The 18711-nt window shown below is 34.7% G+C and overlaps 1 protein-coding gene across 1 annotated transcript in view; it reads right to left on the minus strand.

The window, feature by feature from the left end:
- TMEM232 (transmembrane protein 232) overlaps positions 1–18711 on the minus strand; it is a 320858-nt gene that overhangs the window by 251622 nt on the left and 50525 nt on the right. The window contains 1 exon segment of the mRNA XM_063665126.1: positions 8747–8883. Within this exon segment, the coding sequence (XP_063521196.1) occupies positions 8747–8871 (125 nt within the window). The 5' untranslated portion in view covers positions 8872–8883.

Consider the following 18711-nt stretch of genomic DNA (forward strand, 5'->3'; position numbering starts at 1 on the left):
TGAATTTTGAGCAGAGAGCCATTTAGAAGAAAAATGAAGGCTGAAAATATTTTCAAGAATAAAAACCTACTTCCTTTTCTAAATGATTGCTCTTATACTTAGAAACATTCTATACTGCATTTGGTAACAGTCATGATCTTTTCAAGGCTGTCTGTAAGAAGCTCACTTAGAAACAACTAAGCTTCTAAACTGTAATGTCATCTCTTGTGAAATGTAATTATTAATCCCAAAGAGGGTTAATTGGTAGGCATAGGCAACAATACCCAAATTGATGTATTTAACTACCAAAGATGGATAAATTGCCTGCACTCTTTGGCTTCAAAAAAAGACCTTCAAAGTTTATCTTCATCATTAGCCAATGAAAAGAAAAGTAAATGAGTCTGATAGATTCATCTTAAAACCATGCATATAAATTTCTTTTTGACAATGGGTTAATCTTCCACTGAAGCCACAAAGAAAGGTTTGATGAAAGCAAGGACATCCCTTCTTGGGGAAGAGCTCACCTGAAATGTAAAGGCAACAATACCTCAAAAAAGGAAATGGAATAGAACCCTCAACATGCTTATTTTCTTCCCATAATATGAGTCTTTTGCCAGAGAACTCTGTAAATCAGCTAGTTCAAGTAGAGATACAGGTGTTAGGAAAGGAGTCAAGTCTGAGTGACCAAAGTAGGTGTCAGTGGATAAATTAATAATCATAATAATTGTAGTGTAGTTTCCTTTAGGATTATCTGTATAAAGTATGTAGTGTCTTGCAAGATCCCCTCTTCCTAACCTTAGGAAGCCACATAGAAGGCTACCTTGGTGTCCAGCAGAAGAAGAATGAGAATGGAAAAGAAAAACAAACCATTACTGAGAAGATTGGTCCCAACCCAGATTTACACCCTAGACAAACACAGATTGTTGGCCAAGAAAACTCAGGCAGTGAATTTAGTTTCAGTTGTCCCAGGCTGGTACACTTACAGGTGCCTGGCAGAGAAGCTAATGCAAAGATTCTCTGGAGGAGGACACATTTATCCTAGTTCTCAAAAAACACGCAGAAATATTTTCCATCCAAAGGAAAATGAGTAATGACAAGATACAAGGGAAAATATGGCAGAAATGAGAACAAGCAGAAACAACAAACCTACTAAGACTCCAGTCACTGAAATAATCAGACACATATTATAAAATTATCATGCTCATCCCACCACATGCTTAAAAAGATCTGCAGGGAACCAGAAACATTAAGTCTACATAACAGATTTGAAGAAAACTAAATAAATTAATAGAATGTAAGATATAATTTTTTAATTCAATGGATACATTTGAGAATGGGAAAATTAGTCACACCAAAGACAAATCACAGATCAGAATAAATTGTTCAAAACACAGTAGAAAGTGACAAAAATTTGGAAAATGGAGAATAAAGAGTAAAAGATGTAACAGATTTAATGAGATGATCTCATACACATTTATTCAATAGTCTCAGAAGGAGAGAAAAGAAAAAAGGGGTTGTCAATGCAATATATGTATAAATAATACCCAATAATTTTTCAGAAATGATGAAAGAAAGATAAATCCATAGATTCAAAAAGTTCCATCAAATCTAAGTAAGATAATTTTTAAAATTATATTCTGACACATCACAGTAAAACTGAAGAAAACAGAAGACAATAAGAAACTTAAAATTACCAGGTTTGGGGGAAGGAAGCCAAAATAATCTTAAATAAATGACATTACAATTTCAGCTAACTTCTCAACAGCAATAATGGAAACTGTAAGAGAGCAAAACGATACCAACAATGTTCTAGAGGAAAAAAGAATAAAAGTAATAATTGCTCAAAGATATTTTATATTCAGTTTTAAACATTTTTCTAGAATAAGAATAAAAAATATATTCAGACAAACAAAACCTGATATTTTTGTCAACAACAAAAATCTCAGTAAGGAAAATTCAAAAAATCTTACAGCAGGCAAATGATAAACAAGTCCAGAAAGGAGGCCTAAGAAGAAAGAAGAGTTAAAAAGCAATGAAAATGGCAAACAGGAAATAAAATAAAAAGAAACACTGATTACTTAAAATGGTAATAAAGTTTAGTGGAGATAAATTATAAAACACATAAGGTAGAATACCAGATAGTTTGACAAAAAATATTATACTTTTTAAAAAACAAGCATGCTTAGATTTACCTTTTGCTTTATTATTTTTTATTTTTCATGATTGTGGATACATAGTTGTACATATTTATGGGATACATGTGATATTTTGATACAAACATACAATATTTAATGATCAAATCAGGGTAATTATAATATCCATCCATCACCTCAAGCATTTATCATTTATTTGTGTTAGGAACATTGCAATACCACTCTTTAAGTAATTTTGAAATATACAATAAATTGTTGTTAAGTTTAGTCACCCTATTATGCTCTTAAACACTAGATCTTATTCCTTCTATTTAACTGTATGTTGTCCCCATTAACCAACCTCTCTTCTTCCCCACCTCTTCACCCTTCCCAACTTCTGGTAATCATCATTCTACTCTCTATCTTTCTGAGATCAATTTATTTTAGCACACACATTTGAGTGACAATAGCGGTATTTGTCTTTCTGTGCCTGAATTATGTTACTTAACATAATGTCTTCCAGTTCCACCAATGTTGTTACAAGTGACAGGATTTGATTCTTTTATGGTTTAATAATATTCCATTGTGTATATATATTACATTTTCTTTATCCATTTATCATGCATGGACACTTAGATTGATTCCATATCTTGGCTATTGTGAATAATGCTACAATTAATATGAGAGGACAGATATCTCTTTTATTGTTTCTTTTTTTGAGGTAGGGTCTTGCTCTGTGGCCCACGCTAAAGTGCAGTGGTGCAATCTTTGCTCATGGCAATCTCTACCTCTAGGTCTCAAGTAATCCCCCCACCTCACCTTCCTGGGTAGCTGGGACTACAGGTGTACACCACCATGCCTGGCTGATTTTTGTAATTTTTGTAGAGGTGGGTTTTGCCATGTTACCCAGGCTGGTCTCAAACTCCGGGGCTCAAGCAATCCACTCAACTGGGCCTCCCAAAATGCTGGGATAACAGGTGCCCAGCACACTACCATGCCTAGCCCAGATAGCTCTTTAATCTGCCAATTTCCCTTCTTTTGGACACATATCCAGCAGTGGGATTATGGGATGATATGACAATTCTATTTTTGGTTTTCTGAGGAAACTCCACACTATTTTCCATAATGGCTATGCTAATTTACATTCCCACCAACAGTGTAGGAGCATTCCTCTTTCTCCACATCCTCACCAGCATCCATTACTGTCTTTCTAATAAACGCCAGTTTAGTTGGGGTAAGATAATGTATCACTGTGGGTTTAATTTACGTTTCTCTGATGATGAGTGACGTTGAGAATTTTTTCATATATCTGTTGGCCATTTGTAAGTCTTTTTTTGAGAAATGTCTATTTAGATCTTTTGCCCATATTTCAATTAGATGATTTGGGATTTTGTTATTAGGGTGTTTGAGTTATTTATATATTCTGGTTAATAGTCCCTTGTCAGTCAAATGTTTAGAATATTCCTTTTAAGCCAATATTGAGACAAAGATATTCAGAATTAATAAGAAAATTTAGCAATATTTGTGTATGTAAAATCAATATATAAAAATTAACTTCTCTTTTCTGGTAAAAGTTAGAAAATACAAATTTTAGAAATCTATATATGCATATAATTTATAAATGGCATCAAAAATACTAAATACATAGAAATAAATCTAACAATGCCTCTGTGAACAATACTGCTATGAGAATGATAGATAATACCTATATGAAAAAAGCAGTAAAACTGTATTGAGAAAATTTTATAAATAACTAAATGAAGAGATATACCATGTTTGTAAATTAGAATATGGTTATGATAAAGATGTTGTCTCCCCAAATTGATCTATAGATTCTGAAAAATACAATTAAAAACTCCCTTTAATTTTTCGAAAACATAAATTATGACAAGCTGGTTTCAAAATTAATATGCAAGATACCACTGAAGAAAAACAAGTTTGGAAAAATCTATCATCTTGACTACTAAATGCTATTACCAAACCATAGTAATTAAGGCAGCGTGGTGTTGGTGTGGAATTAGACAAATGGGCCAGTGAAGCAGAATGTAGAGCACATAAGCATATCAATTACATGTGAACGCATGAGTTATACAATAATTGTACTACAGAAATAGTAGAGAAAGGATTTTTTCCATATGTGGTATTGATGAATTGAGTATGCACATTTTAAAAAGAAAATCAGACTTGTGCTTAATATTATTTTAAAAATTTCCACATAGATTATAGACATGAAAGAGAAAACAATAAGGTTTTTAGAAAATAATATACAAGACTATCTACATGATCTTGTGGTTGGGAAAGATTTTTTTAACCAAAATACAAAAAAAAGGCTAATCATAAAAGGTTGATATATCTGACTTTATAAAAATTAATAAGTTCTAGTCACTAAATTTTATATACATATCTTCTGACCCAGCAATTCCACTCATAAGTTTGTACATTAAGATGTATGCCATGATGCCCATATAGCAATCTATGAAACATTGTTCATAATAACCATAAATTGAAAATAATTGAAATGTCCAAAATTAACAGAATTAATGGATAATTTGCAGTATGTTAATAAAATGCAACAGTGAAATGAAAAACAAGCAATAAAAATGATATAGCTACACTCAACATTAATGAATCTTAAAAACATAATAACTATAACAATTTTTAAGACTTCCATATAATTAAAGGCACAACAAAAACAAAGTTAAAGGATAAGGCATATCTTGGGAGAATTTATAATAAATATTTAATAATACCAACATATTAATAAGAATAAGAAAACACATAGAAGTAATTCTAACAGCAACAAACATAAAAAGATATTTAGTAGCATAGTTATTAGGGAATCTTAAAAAATTCATTATAAGTGTCACTTTTGATCTATTATATTGGCAAAAATTAAGCAATCTAAGACAATACCCATATGAAAAAAAAAACACTAAAACCGTATTAAGAAAATTTTACAAATAACTAAATAAATGGAGAGGTATACTATGTTTCTAAATTATAATATGATTATGATGATTATGATAAAGATGTTAAGTCTCCCCAAATTGATCTGTTAGGTGTTGATGAAGATAAGAGGAAGTGATACTCTCATACTCTTATAGACTGGGAAAGGAAGTGTGTGTGTGTGTGTGTGTGTGTGTGTGTGTATGTGTGTATATATAAAAAATACATTCAGATACTTTTGGAGACCCATAGAAAGCATCAAGAAAATTTTTAAAAATAATAAATCATAAATTATACTTAGCTGGGCACAATGGCTCACGTCTATAACCCCAGAATTTTTGGAGGCTCAGGTGAGAAGACCATTTGAGGTCAGGAGTTTGAAACCAGCCTCAGCAACAAAGCAAATTCCATCTCTACAAAAAAAATTTTTTTATTTATCCAGTTATGGTGACATGTGCCTGTGATTCTAGCTACTCCAGAGGCTGAAGCAGGAGGCTCTCTTGAGCCCAGGAATTCGAGGCTGCAGTGAGCTACGATTGTGCCACTGTACTCCAGCCTGGGAGACAGAGTAAGACCCTGTCTGTAAAAATAAAAATATAAAAAAAAGAAACACTTGCACAGATACACAAGGAGAAATATGCAGTGATTTTCACTATGGCACTGATTTTATAGTCAAAAATTTGGAAAATAATAAATAAGGAAAATTCATTATATTAGAATTTTTCAGTCATTAAAATGAAGAAAATACATAATTATCAATATGGATTAAAGTTAAAATGTAGCATTGATTTTTTAAAAAACCAAGTCACAGATAAATGTATTATGTAGAATTACATTAATAAATGTGAAAAATACAATTTAATATTCATGTATATTAAAGTAGAAAAATGAACTGGAATGATATATGCCACAATTCCTATAGTTGAAAGCACATATGGTTAAACAGCTGAAACTGTATCTCTTGAAGTATTCTTTATTCAAGAAAAGTATTTGAAACAAACGTAACAATATGTGTCTCAGGCTACTAAGGCTTCTATAACAAAACAGTGTAAACTGGGTGACCTAAACATTTTATTTCTCCTAGTTCCAGAAGCTGGGAAATCCAAGATAGGGTGCCAGCATGGGCTGGTATTGGTGAGGGCTGTGTTCTTGGCTTGCAGACAGCTGCCTTCTTGCTGCATCCTCACATAGAGGAGAGAGTAAGTGCTGGTAGCTCTTCCTCTTCTTGTAAGGACACTAATCCCATCATGAGAGCTCCACCAACATGACCTCATCTATGCCCAATTACCTTCCAAAGGCCACACTTCCTAATACCATCACACTGGGTTACAATTTCACTTTGTTAACTCCAGGGCTTTTCAAACTTGTTTAAACGAAGAACCTAACCCCCTCCTTTTTAGCATAATATATGTTACTATCTGGTTTGCTATGAGATTATACTCTATTCTTTGTGAATTGTAGTGGTCATAGTACACATTGAGGTTGGGACTTCAACATATGAATTTTGCAGGGACACTCACATTCAGCCCGTAACAATATACCAATATCTTAAATTCTATTGTATGTATACCATTATATACCATTACACTTTTCTAAGTTTTTAGCAATTTCTTAAAATTTAAAAATCACACACAATTTTTAAATTTTCAAGAAATTTTGATCTAGTAACAACTCATTTTGATCTAGCAAGTTATTTTTCCTAATAAAAATTATGGACATTGAACAGAAATTAATATTACTTAAAACGTGTTCCATGAGTTCATTCTGATGAAGTGGGCTGTATAGGTAGTGGTGGCAAGGCTAGCTCTGTCTCTGTACTATTCCGTTCTCACACTGCTATGAAGATACGACTTGAGACTGGGTAATTTACAAACAAAAGAGGTTTAATTGACTCACAGTTCCGCATGACTGGGGAGGCCTCAGGAAATTTACAATCATGGCAGAAGAGGAAGGGGAAGCAAGGCACCTCTTAACATGGTGGCAGGAGAGAGTGAGAAGGCGGAAGCACCAGACACTTATCAAACAACCAGATTGCATGAGGACTCACTCACTATCATGAGAACAGCAAGGGGAAATCCATCCCGGTGATCCAGTCACCTCCCACCAGGTCCCTCATTTGACACATGGGGATTATAATTCAAGATGATATTTGAATGGGGACATAGAGCCAACCTGTATCAGTCCCCCCTAATGCAGACTTTTACTACACATGAGCATATTTTAAAACTGAGCCAGGCACAGTGGCTCACGCCTGTAATTCCAACTTTTTGGGAGGAAAAGGAGTGCTGATCACTTGAGGCCAGGAGTTCAAGACCAGCCTGGGCAAAAAAGCATGACCCCATCTCCACACACACACACACACAAAATTAAAATTAGCCAGGCATACTAGCATGTGCCTGTGGTGCCAGCTGCTCAGGAGGCTGAGACAGGAGGATCACTTGAGCCCAGGATTATAGTAAGCTATAGGTTATAGCAAGGTTATAATAAGCTATAATCACGCCACTGCACTCCAGCTCGGGTGACCCTGTCTCTAAAAATAAATAAATTAATTAACAAATAAAAAAGCTGAGAACTTTTGGAGCAAAGAAAACAATTGCACTTTGTTAAATCCAGGGCTTTTGAATTTGTTTAAATGAAGAATCTGACCTGCTCCTTTTTAGCATAGTATCTATTACTATCTGGTAGGCTGCAAAAGATTATACTCCATTCTTGGTGAAATTGTCGTATCCATAATACACATTTGATATCACCAGTTTAATCATTGTATACATAATTTCTGTTTCAATTTTTTTCTTATAAACATTTCTATTGTATTCTACTAATCAGATACATTTAACTGACTTGGTCATTCTATTATAAAGCATTTGCTATTTTCAATTTTTAAATGCAATTAAAACTACTCTGAACATTTTTATACAAATTATTTTTCCTCTGTTTACCTATATCCTATTAGTAACAGAATTATCTAGTCATGGTTTGTATATTTAGGTCCTGTTGCTTTTTATTTGTAGCATCCTTGACCATTTAGATGCACTGACTAGGTTTACTTATTTCTTCAGCATATTATGTTTATATGAATAATAGCAAAACCACTCAGTTTTTTAATGATATATTTTGAATTTTATTTTCTTCTCTGTAGGATTCTAGGTGGATAACAACTTCTCCTGCCACTTTTTTTTTTACAATATGGATCACTATGGTATTGGGACAAGGATACCACAGAAAACAACTGGAAAAAGTACATTATTTGTGACTGTAAAGTCTTTATGAAAGTTCTTTTCATTTGCTCTTGCACTCATTGTAGAAACTTTATCCCAAGGAAATAATTTGAAATATTTCAAAATAGAAAAACATTCTATTTTGGCTAAATTTGAAATAGCAAAGATCTTAGAACTAAATAAAATGCTTCATGATACAGGAGTTATCAAATATTTTCTCATGCAATCTATGCATTATTATGACAAATTAAGAAAACATATGAGTATAGATAATTATTTCAAACAAAAAGTGTAGAATTTAAAATTTTAGAAAGCACATAATTACAATAAACAAGGCTATTGAACAAATAGTAAACTTTAAAATTTTAACCTTTGGTTAGAGAACTATGGGTGAATTTTTTTTTCACAGTTTTCTGTATTTTCTAAATTCTCTATAATACATATAGGTCCTATAATTATTTTCTAGCTTACCTTGATTTATGACCCCTTTCTCCACTTAAATGTTGAAAATTTAATTTCCAGAGCTCTTCATGATAAGGGGAAGATATGCCTCCACATGTATTAATCATAGGTGATTTGTTAACAGACATATTCATAAATCATAAATTCTAAAAGGAATATTAAATGTATGTTAGCATACAAATGCACTCATAGTATCAAACAACATGTTATGCAAATTCATTGTTTTTGGAAAAGAATAGCAAGGACTAAAGTTAGGCTTAAGAATAATTCTATATTAAGGAAGAATTTAAATAAATAAGTAAACTATAAGGATATGGAAATAAGTACAAAAAGTTACAATTTTAAGTATATATATCTAGTCTTTATTATGCTTTAGCAGTTTTATCAGCAAAACCATTGAAAGAGCAGCATGGCATGGTAGCTAAGAGGATAGGCTATACAACCAGACTAAGTGCTCTGTGCCTCAGCTTCCTCACATGTAAAATGAGAATGGTATTTCCTCATAGAGTTCCTGTGAGAAATAAATAGTTCAATATATGTAAATTGCTTAGAATGAGCCTAGTATATAGGAAACTTTATGTAATCACTTGCGATCATATCACTGTTGTCTGTTCTTTAAAGTTTCTTGTAAATTCCTTTTTATGTCTCCTGTCTTTTCATCATTTAGATAGTGCTTTCTCTGCTTGTTTTTACGCCCAGAATTTTTTTCCTATTGATTCATATCTGAGTATATTCTATGAGTGTATGACCAAAACTAAGACATTCTATTTGTGTTTAGTGGAGTTTTAGTCAGCAAAATTAAGTAATGAAATGGGTAGTCATATCTACACTGCATTATTTTGTCATCCATTTTTTAAATAGCTAAATTTAAAAATTGATCATTAGATTAGTCAAAGTTTTGTTAGGAAACGCAGGGCACACTCAAATAGGGTACCTGAATGAAAGAATTCTTTCCAAAGACATGGGCAGAGCTATAAAACAAGATGGTTGCATTCTCAGGGACTAGAAAGAACAAAATAAACTGCTATCACTCTTAGGGTGAAGAGGAAGATAGACCAAGACAGAATAGCTATTAAGGAGTTGTGCTTAATAAAAAGCTTTGGCCTTTAAGTGAGAAATGCAGCCAACCTGAGGTTGCCCTCTAAGAGGGAGCCTGGAGGATAGAAACTCCAATCTCACTCTCCTTGCATGCTCCACTCCAGTCATCCGCCTGTGCTACTCATTTGTCAAACCAAATTAGAAGCCAGAAAGTACAGGGGCAAAGTGAAGAAGAATGGAAAGCAGATCTGAGTGGCAATGGGAAAATATCCAGCAAAATATGGATCACAGACACAAAATGTCATTGTCTATTGCTATTGATGTATAGCAAGCTCTCCAGGAATTGAACTCAGCTCTGCACCAAGCAGACCTAATAGACATCTACAGAACTCTCCACCACAAATCAACAGAATATACATTCTTCTCAGCACCACATCACACTTATTCCAAAATTGACCACATAGTTGGAAGTAAAGCACTCCTCAGCAAGTGTAAAAGAACAGAAATTATAACAAACTGTCTCTCAGACCACAGTGCAATCAAACTAGAACTCAAGACTAAGAAAATCACTCAAACCGCTCAACTACCTGGAAACTGAACAACCTGCTCCTGAATGATTACTGGGTACATAACGAAATGAAGACAGAAATAAAGATGTTCTTTAAAACCAATGAGAACAAAGACACAACATACCAGACTCTCTGGGACACATTTAAAGCAGTGTGTAGAGGGAAATTTATAGCACTAAATGCCCACAAGAGAAAGCAGGAAAGATCTAAAATTGACACCCTAACATCACAATTAAAAGAACTAGACAAGCAAGAGCAAACACATTCAAAAGCTAGCAGAAGGGAAGAAATAACTAAGAGTAGAGCAGAACTGAAGGAGATAGAGACACAAAAAACCCTTCAAAAAATGAGTGAATCCAGGAGCTGGTTTTTTGAAAAGATCAACAAAATTGATAGACCACTAGCAAGACTAATAAAGAAGAAAAGAGAGAAGAATCAAATAGACGCAATAAAAAATGATAAAGGGGATATCACCACCAAACCCATAGAAATACAAACTACCATCAGAGAATACTATAAACATCTCTACGCAAATAAACTAGAAAATCTAGAAGAAATAGATAAATTCCTGGACACAGACACCCTCCAAAGACTAAACCAGGAAGAGGTTGAATCCCTGAATAGACCAATAATAGGCTCTGAAATTGAGGCAATAATTAATAGCTTACCAAGCCAAAAAAAAAAGTCTAGGACCAGACAGATTCACAGCCGAATTTTACCAGAGGTACAAGGAGGAACTGGTACCATTCCTTCTGAAACTATTCCAATCAATAGAAAAAAGAGGGAATCCTCCTTAACTCATTTTATGAGGCCAGCATCATCCTGATACCAAAGCCTGGTAGAGACACAACAAAAAAAGAGAATTTTAGACCAATATCCCTGATGAACATCGATGCAAAAATCCTCAATAAAATACTGGCAAACCGAATCCAGCAGCACATCAAAAAGCTTATCCACCATGATCAAGTGGGCTTCATCCCTGGGATGCAAGGCTGGTTCAACATACACAAATCAATAAATGTAATCCAGCATATAAACAGAACCAAAGACAAAAACCACATGATTATCTCAATAGATGCAGAAAAGGCCTTTGACAAAATTCAACAACCCTTCATGCTAAAAACTCTCAATAAATTAGGTATTGATGGGACGTATCTCAAAATAATAAGAGTTATCTATGACAAACCCACAGCCAATATCATACTGAATGGGCAAAAACTGGAAGCATTCCCTTTGAAAATTGGCACAAGACAGGGATGCCCTCTCTCACCACTCCTATTCAACATAGTGTTGGAAGTTCTGGCCAGGGCAATCGGGCAGGAGAAAGAAATAAAGGGTATTCAATTAGGAAAACAGGAAGTCAAACTGTCCCTGTTTGTAGATGACATGATTGTATATTTAGAAAACCCCATTGTCTCAGCCCAAAATCTCCTTAAGCTGATAAGCAACTTCAGCAAAGTCTCAGGATACAAAATCAATGTACAAAAATCACAAGCATTCTTATACACCAATAACAGACAAACAGAGAGCCAAATCATGAGTGAACTCCCATTCACAATTGCTTCAAGGAGAATAAAATACCTAGGAATCCAACTTACAAGGGATGTGAAGGACCTCTTCAATGAGAACTATAAACCACTGCTCAACAAAATAAAAGAGGACACAAACAAATGGAAAAACATTCCATGCTCATGGATAGGAAGAATCAATATCGTGAAAATGGCCATACTGCCCAAGGTAATTTATAGATTCAATGCTTCTAATAATCCACATGCATCACAATGTAAAACAAACGGGATTTTTTTTTTAAGTCAGCAGCTGTGCTGAGCTATATACAGGAGTGCCATCCAGACTGGGTCTAACTTTAATGTAAACAAATGTTATTCCCAAGCAGGATTAATATTTTCAGGCATTTATTTTTCTTTAACAGCTAACAACATCACTGGGCATTTCTACCTTAAAATGCACTCAGGAAAATAACAAATTCATATTACCAATAAAAATGCATCATAAGGTACAGCTAAGCACATGTAGCCTAAAAGAACAATACTCAATAAGTAGGAATGTGCAAAGGAGATAATTTGATAAATCTAGTAATAAATGTTGCAAATTTGACAAGTGCTTATTGTGAATTATAAAAAATTATGAAGTTAAGATGTTTAGCTAAACTAGGAAAAGAAAACATCTTCAAAAGAAGACCAAAAGAAACTCATGAGGCTATAAAAGCAAACCCATGAAAGACTTCATGACTAAAACACCAAAAGCTATGAACAGACACTTCTCAAAAGAAGACATATATGAGGCCAACAAACGTATGATAGAAAGCTCATCATCACTGGTCATTAGAGAAATGCAAACCAAAGCCACAATGGGATACCATCTCACACCAGTTAGAATGGCGATCATTAAAAAGTCTGGAAACAACAGATGCTGGAGAGGATGTGTAGAAACAGAAATGGTTTTACACGTTGGTGGGAGTGTAAATTAGGTCAACCACTGTGGGAGACAGTGTGGTGATTCCTCAAGGATCTAGAACCAGAAATACTATTTGACCCAGCAATCCCATTACTGCGTATATACCCAAAGGATTATAAATCATTCTACTACAAAGACACATGCACACGTATGTTTATTGCAGCACTATTCACAATAGCATTACTGCATATATACCCAAAGGATTATAAATCATTCTACTATAAAGACACATGCACACGTATGTTTATTGCAGCACTATTCACAATAGCAAAGACTTGGAACCAACCCAAATGCCCATCAATGATAGATTGGATAAAGAAAATGTGACACATATACACCATGGAATACTATGCAGACATAAAAAGGATGAGTTCATGTCTTTTGCAGGGACATGGATGAAGCTGGAAACCATCATTCTCAGCAAACTAACACAGGAACAGAACCAAACACCACATATTCTCACTCATAAGTGGGAGTTTAACACTGAGAACACATGGATACAGGGAGGGGAACATCACATACCAGGGTCAGTCAGGGGGTGGGGGGCCAGAGGAGGGATAGCATTAACAGAAATACTTAATGTAGATGATGGGTTGATGGGTGCAGCAAACCACCATGGCATGTATATACCTATGAAACAAACTTGCATGTTCTGCACATGTATCCCAAAACTTAAAATATAATTTTAAAAAGCCCACTATTCACAAAATATTGCATATATCAGAAATATCTAGAAATATAAATTTGAGTTAGACATACTCTTAGATAAATTAGTTTAAAGCATTTAACACCAAATGGATGGAAAAGAAGAAAATACAGGCCATCCAGAAAGAAAAAATAAATTGAAGGGAAATTGAAGGCTAAAACTGGTTTTCGTGTACATTATGTTAGGCAAATTGACCTGAAGCTTTTGGCTATTTCTTGAGATATTTCACAGAGTTAGCTATAATTAGTCATATTTTTTGAGTTTCAAGAAGTTAGAGACTATTTTAAACATTATCTTTTAATCACTGAACTTATTGTCCAAAGATTCCTCACATCTGCTGCTAATAGTGGCAGATATTTGCACTTTCTTCTCAACATGCAAGTTCCACAATGCCTTGTTAAAGAAACTTCTCCAGTGGAATGGGATAAAAACATCAAAAATATAAGTTTCTAAATGCTTACTCTAAATTTCTGGCTTATTTTAGCAGTACTGGTAAAAGTGTTTAACCAACACAAGTTCGTAAACCACTATTTGAGTAGTGTTATGATATACAATAGAGACAATTTGTGCCCTCTAATATATTTTACTACTTAGGATTGCTTTTGACTAAGAGTAATGGGAAAAAATAGCGAAACAACTTCAAATTTCCAAAAAGAAAAAAAAAATTAATGCCTCCAGAAATATTTGGCATAGAGATGTTAGAATTAAATCCCCAATAAAGAAAATAAACAAATAAACAAAAAGGTTCAAAATAATCCTCCCTCCCCCCAAAAATAAAAATAGAGAATTTGAAAATGTCATCAACTTTCAGAAAAATATTAGTTCTTTTCTAAAGATATTCTTCATCAAATTCCCAGTAGATCCCAAAGCTTGGAGCTATCAACAAAAGAATTTAGTATTATTATTTTTATTGTTATTATTATTATTATTGCATGTACAATAGGGCCACATTGCATTGTGCATTATTTTAAGATTCGTTTTCCAGGGATCTAGAACTAGAAATACCATTTGACCCAGCAATCCCATTACTGGGTATATACCCAAAGGATTATAAATCATGCTGCTATAAAGACACGTATGTTTATTGCGGCACTATTCACAACAGCACACGTATGTTTACTGAGGCACTATTCACAACAGCAAAGACTTGGAACCAACCCAAATGTCCAACAATGATAGATTGGATTAAGAAAATGTGGCACATATACACCATAGAATACTATGCAGCCATAAAAAATGATGAGTTCATGTCCTTTGTAGGGACACAGATGAAGCTGGAAACCATCATTCTCAGCAAACTATCGCAAGGACAAAAAACCAAACACCGCATGTTCTCACTCATAGGTGGGAATTGAACAATGAGAACACATGGACACAGGAAGGGGAACATCACACACCGGGGCCTGTTGTGGGGTGGGGGGAGGGGGAGGGATAGCATTAGGAGATATACCTAATGTTAAATGATGAGTTAATGGGTGCAGCACACCCATATGTATACATATGTAACATGGCACATGTATACATATGTAACAAACCTGCACGTTGTGCACATGTACCCTAAAACTTAAAGTATAATTTAAAAAAAAAAGATAGAGTTAAATAGAATAAATGCTTTAGAAGGTCACGTAAGGTCAACTGGAAAATTCTTTGTAATTTTTTAAACATCTACTAGGAAAAACTGATGTAAAAAAATTTTTCCACTGGCATGGAGCAATTCAATTCACCCAGTAGAACCCAGCAGATCCCAGCCTGTGTGTGGATTACCAGGTAGAAGGCGGGCTGCTTTTTGATTTGGCTCACTGTTGATTGCACTGGGCTGGCCTGGATCATTGGATTCTGAAGTTTTCGTGGATGGAAGCAGTGAAGATGTCCTAATAAATGAAGAAAAGCATACGCCCATCAGTTAACAACCTTCTTTCTTCCCAAAGTGAAACAGTAGGGCCATATGAATGGGGTTTTATTATTAACCCTTTAATTCAGATTGTATACTTTTTGCCAGTTTATACATTTTACTTTTGCTTTTTGTGATTTAGTGATAAAGGAATGATTGCTATAAAGGCCTAATTATCTCCTTACACTGAAACTTGTTAAGATCAAAATAAAGAGGTAACATGAAAAAAAAAAAAAAAAGCAGTCTGAGGAAAAAAAAAAAGATTCGTTTTCCAACTCCAACACAAACTACAAAATATCTGAGAAAATGTAAGCATTTAATTTTTACATGTTATTTTGCAATTATTCTAATTTACATCAAGTCTGTTTTTTAATCCATTTTTAACATAATTAGCTAAACTAGCAAAGTAAAAATTCATCATTTTATTTTAATTTACTGATGACAAAATAAACTTTACTAGACCTTTCTTAGTCAAGAAAAAACAATAATCAAGAAGCAGGAATGTGCAAAGGAGTTAATTTGATAAATGCAGTAATAAATGTAAATTTGACAAGTATTTACCATGAATCATATAAAATTATGAAGGTAAAAATGTTTAATTTGCATGAATGTGAAAGAAGTAATGAAGCAAATAATGACGATGTTATTCCAAAGAAATAAGAAACCAAGAATTTCTATTAGTCTTTTACGTATTGAGTTTGATTTTGTGAGGTGCTAAAACCAAAGTATGTTATTTCTGAATATGTATGCCTAATGAAGCAATAAACATCACCTTTTAAATGCCATTTATGTAAACCATAAAGAAGTTCAAACTAAAAAATGTTTGAAAGTATTACAAGAACCTGAAAAGTATTAATATTTCATCTGTTGGCTGTAGCCAACAGCACTTTGTATTGCTAAGACTAAAAAAATATAGTTAACTGACAAACAAGAGTCACAGACTATATCAGAGATTTCCAATGAATCTTTGCCATGTATTCAGCACTGGTCGACCACATTGTGCAATGTACTCAGCACTGGTTGACAATATGGAGACAAACTTAGAGAACAAATAAATCTAGTAAACTATTTTTCATTGCAACTTGAGAAATGCATGGACATTGCAAACTTCAGTAATTGCTTTACCACAAATGCAATTTGGACATATTAGTGACATAAAGGTAGAACTGTTGGATTAGCACCATTATTTACAAGTATAATTAGCTCTGAATGGAATAAAACTAGAAAAGCTTGCATTTATTTTATTTATTTATTTATTTATTTATTTATTTATTTATTTATTTAGAGACAGAGTCTTCCTCTGTCACCCAGGCTGGATGGAGTGCATTGGCACAATCTCAGCTCACTGCAACCTCCACCTCACAGGGTCAAGCGATTCTCTGCCTCAGCCTCCTGGGTAGCTGGGATTACAGGTGCACACCACCATGCCCAGCTAGTTTTTTTATTTTTAGTAGAGATGGGGTTTCACTATGTTGGTCAGGCTGGTCTCGACCTCTTGACCTCAAGTGATCTGCCTGCCTCAGCCTCCCAAAGTGCTGGGATTACAGGCATGCGCCACCGTGCCTGGCCTTAAAAATTCTTACAAGTAAGCTTTGTGTAGGACTGCTGCAATGGTAGGTAATCGCTTGGAGTAGTTATTCAAATGGAGGAGTTTACACCAGACACCTAGAAGCTGGGAAATACTGCCTCCAGCCAAATAACGACAACGACGAAATAAAAACAAAAGAAAAACAGGGACTTCATTTCTACAACTGCATGGAGCTGTATTCTGCCAACCATCTGGACGATCTTAGAAGTACATTCTTTACCAGAGCCTCCAGGTAACAGACTAGCTCAGCTGGCACCTTTTTTCCACCCCCAGCATTATTGAGCAAATGTTAGTGATAAATAAGAATTGTATATATTTATGTTGTATAATGTGATGTTTTCATATATATGCATACATTGTGAAATGATTACCACAAACAGGCTAATTAATATCTCCATTACTTCACAGTTATCTTTTTTTGTGTGTAGTGAGAATATTTAAGGTCAACCCGCTGAGCCACTTTCAAGTATGTATTAACTATAGTCACCATGCTGAACAACAGATCTCCAGAATTTATTGATTTTAACTGAAACTTGTTACCCTTTGACTAACATCCCCCATTTCTACCTCCCACTCCTAGCTGTTGGCAACCATCATCCTACTCTCTGCTTCTATGAGTTTGATAGTTTTAGATTCCACATATAAGTGAAAACATGGCATATTTTTCTTTCCATGTTGGGCTTATTTCACTTAGCATAATGTCCTCCAAGTTCATCCGTGTCATCTCAAATGACAGAATTTCCTTCTTTTTAAAAGCTACATTTTTGTCATGCATTCATCCATCAATGGACACTTAGATTAATTTTATATCTTGGCTATTGTGAATAGTGATGCAATGAACATGGGAGTGCAGATGTCTCTTTGACATGCTGATTTCATTTCCATTGAATACATACCCAGTAGTGGGATTGTTGGTTCCTATGGTAGTTCTATTTTCAATTTTTTTTAAGGAACTTCTACAATGGCTATACTAATTTACATTGATACCAGTAGTGTACAGGGTTCCCTTTTCTTCTTTTTTTTTTTTTTTTAGACAGGGTCTCACTCTGTCACCCAGGCTGCAGTGCACTGGCCACGATCTTGAGGCTCACTGCAACCTGCAACTTCCACCTCCTGGGCTTAAGCGATCCTCCCACTTTGGCCGCTCAAGTAACTGGGACTACAGGTGTGAGCCACCACACCCATCTAATGTTTATATGTATGTATGTATGTATTTAGTAGAGATGGGTTTTCACCATGTTGCCCAGGCTGATCTCAAACTCCTGAGCTCAAGAGATCCACTGCCTGCAGCCTCCAAAAGTGCTAGGATTATGGGAGTAAGCCACCATGCCAGACCCTTCATCTTTTTTTTTTTTTTTTGATATATGTAGTTTCACTCTGTTGCCCAGGCTAGAGTGCAGTGGAGCGATTTCGGCTCACCGCAACTTCCACCTCCCGGGTTCAAGCGATTCTCCTGCCTCAGCTTCCCGAGTAGCTGGGATTACAGGCGCCTGCCACCATGCCAGGCCAATATTTTGTATTTTTTAGTAGAGACCAGGGTTCACCATGTTGGTCAGGCTGGTCTTGAACTCCTGAACTCAGGTGATCTGCCTGCCATAGCCTCCCAAAATGCTGGGATTACAGGCGTGAGCCACCGTGCCTGGCCTCATCTCTTGTGTAATAGCCATTCTAACATATATAAGGTGATATCTCACTGTGGTCTCAATT

The sequence above is a fragment of the Pongo pygmaeus genome, chromosome 4, assembly GCF_028885625.2.
Source record: "Pongo pygmaeus isolate AG05252 chromosome 4, NHGRI_mPonPyg2-v2.0_pri, whole genome shotgun sequence".
NCBI classification, from domain to species: Eukaryota; Metazoa; Chordata; class Mammalia; order Primates; family Hominidae; genus Pongo; species Pongo pygmaeus.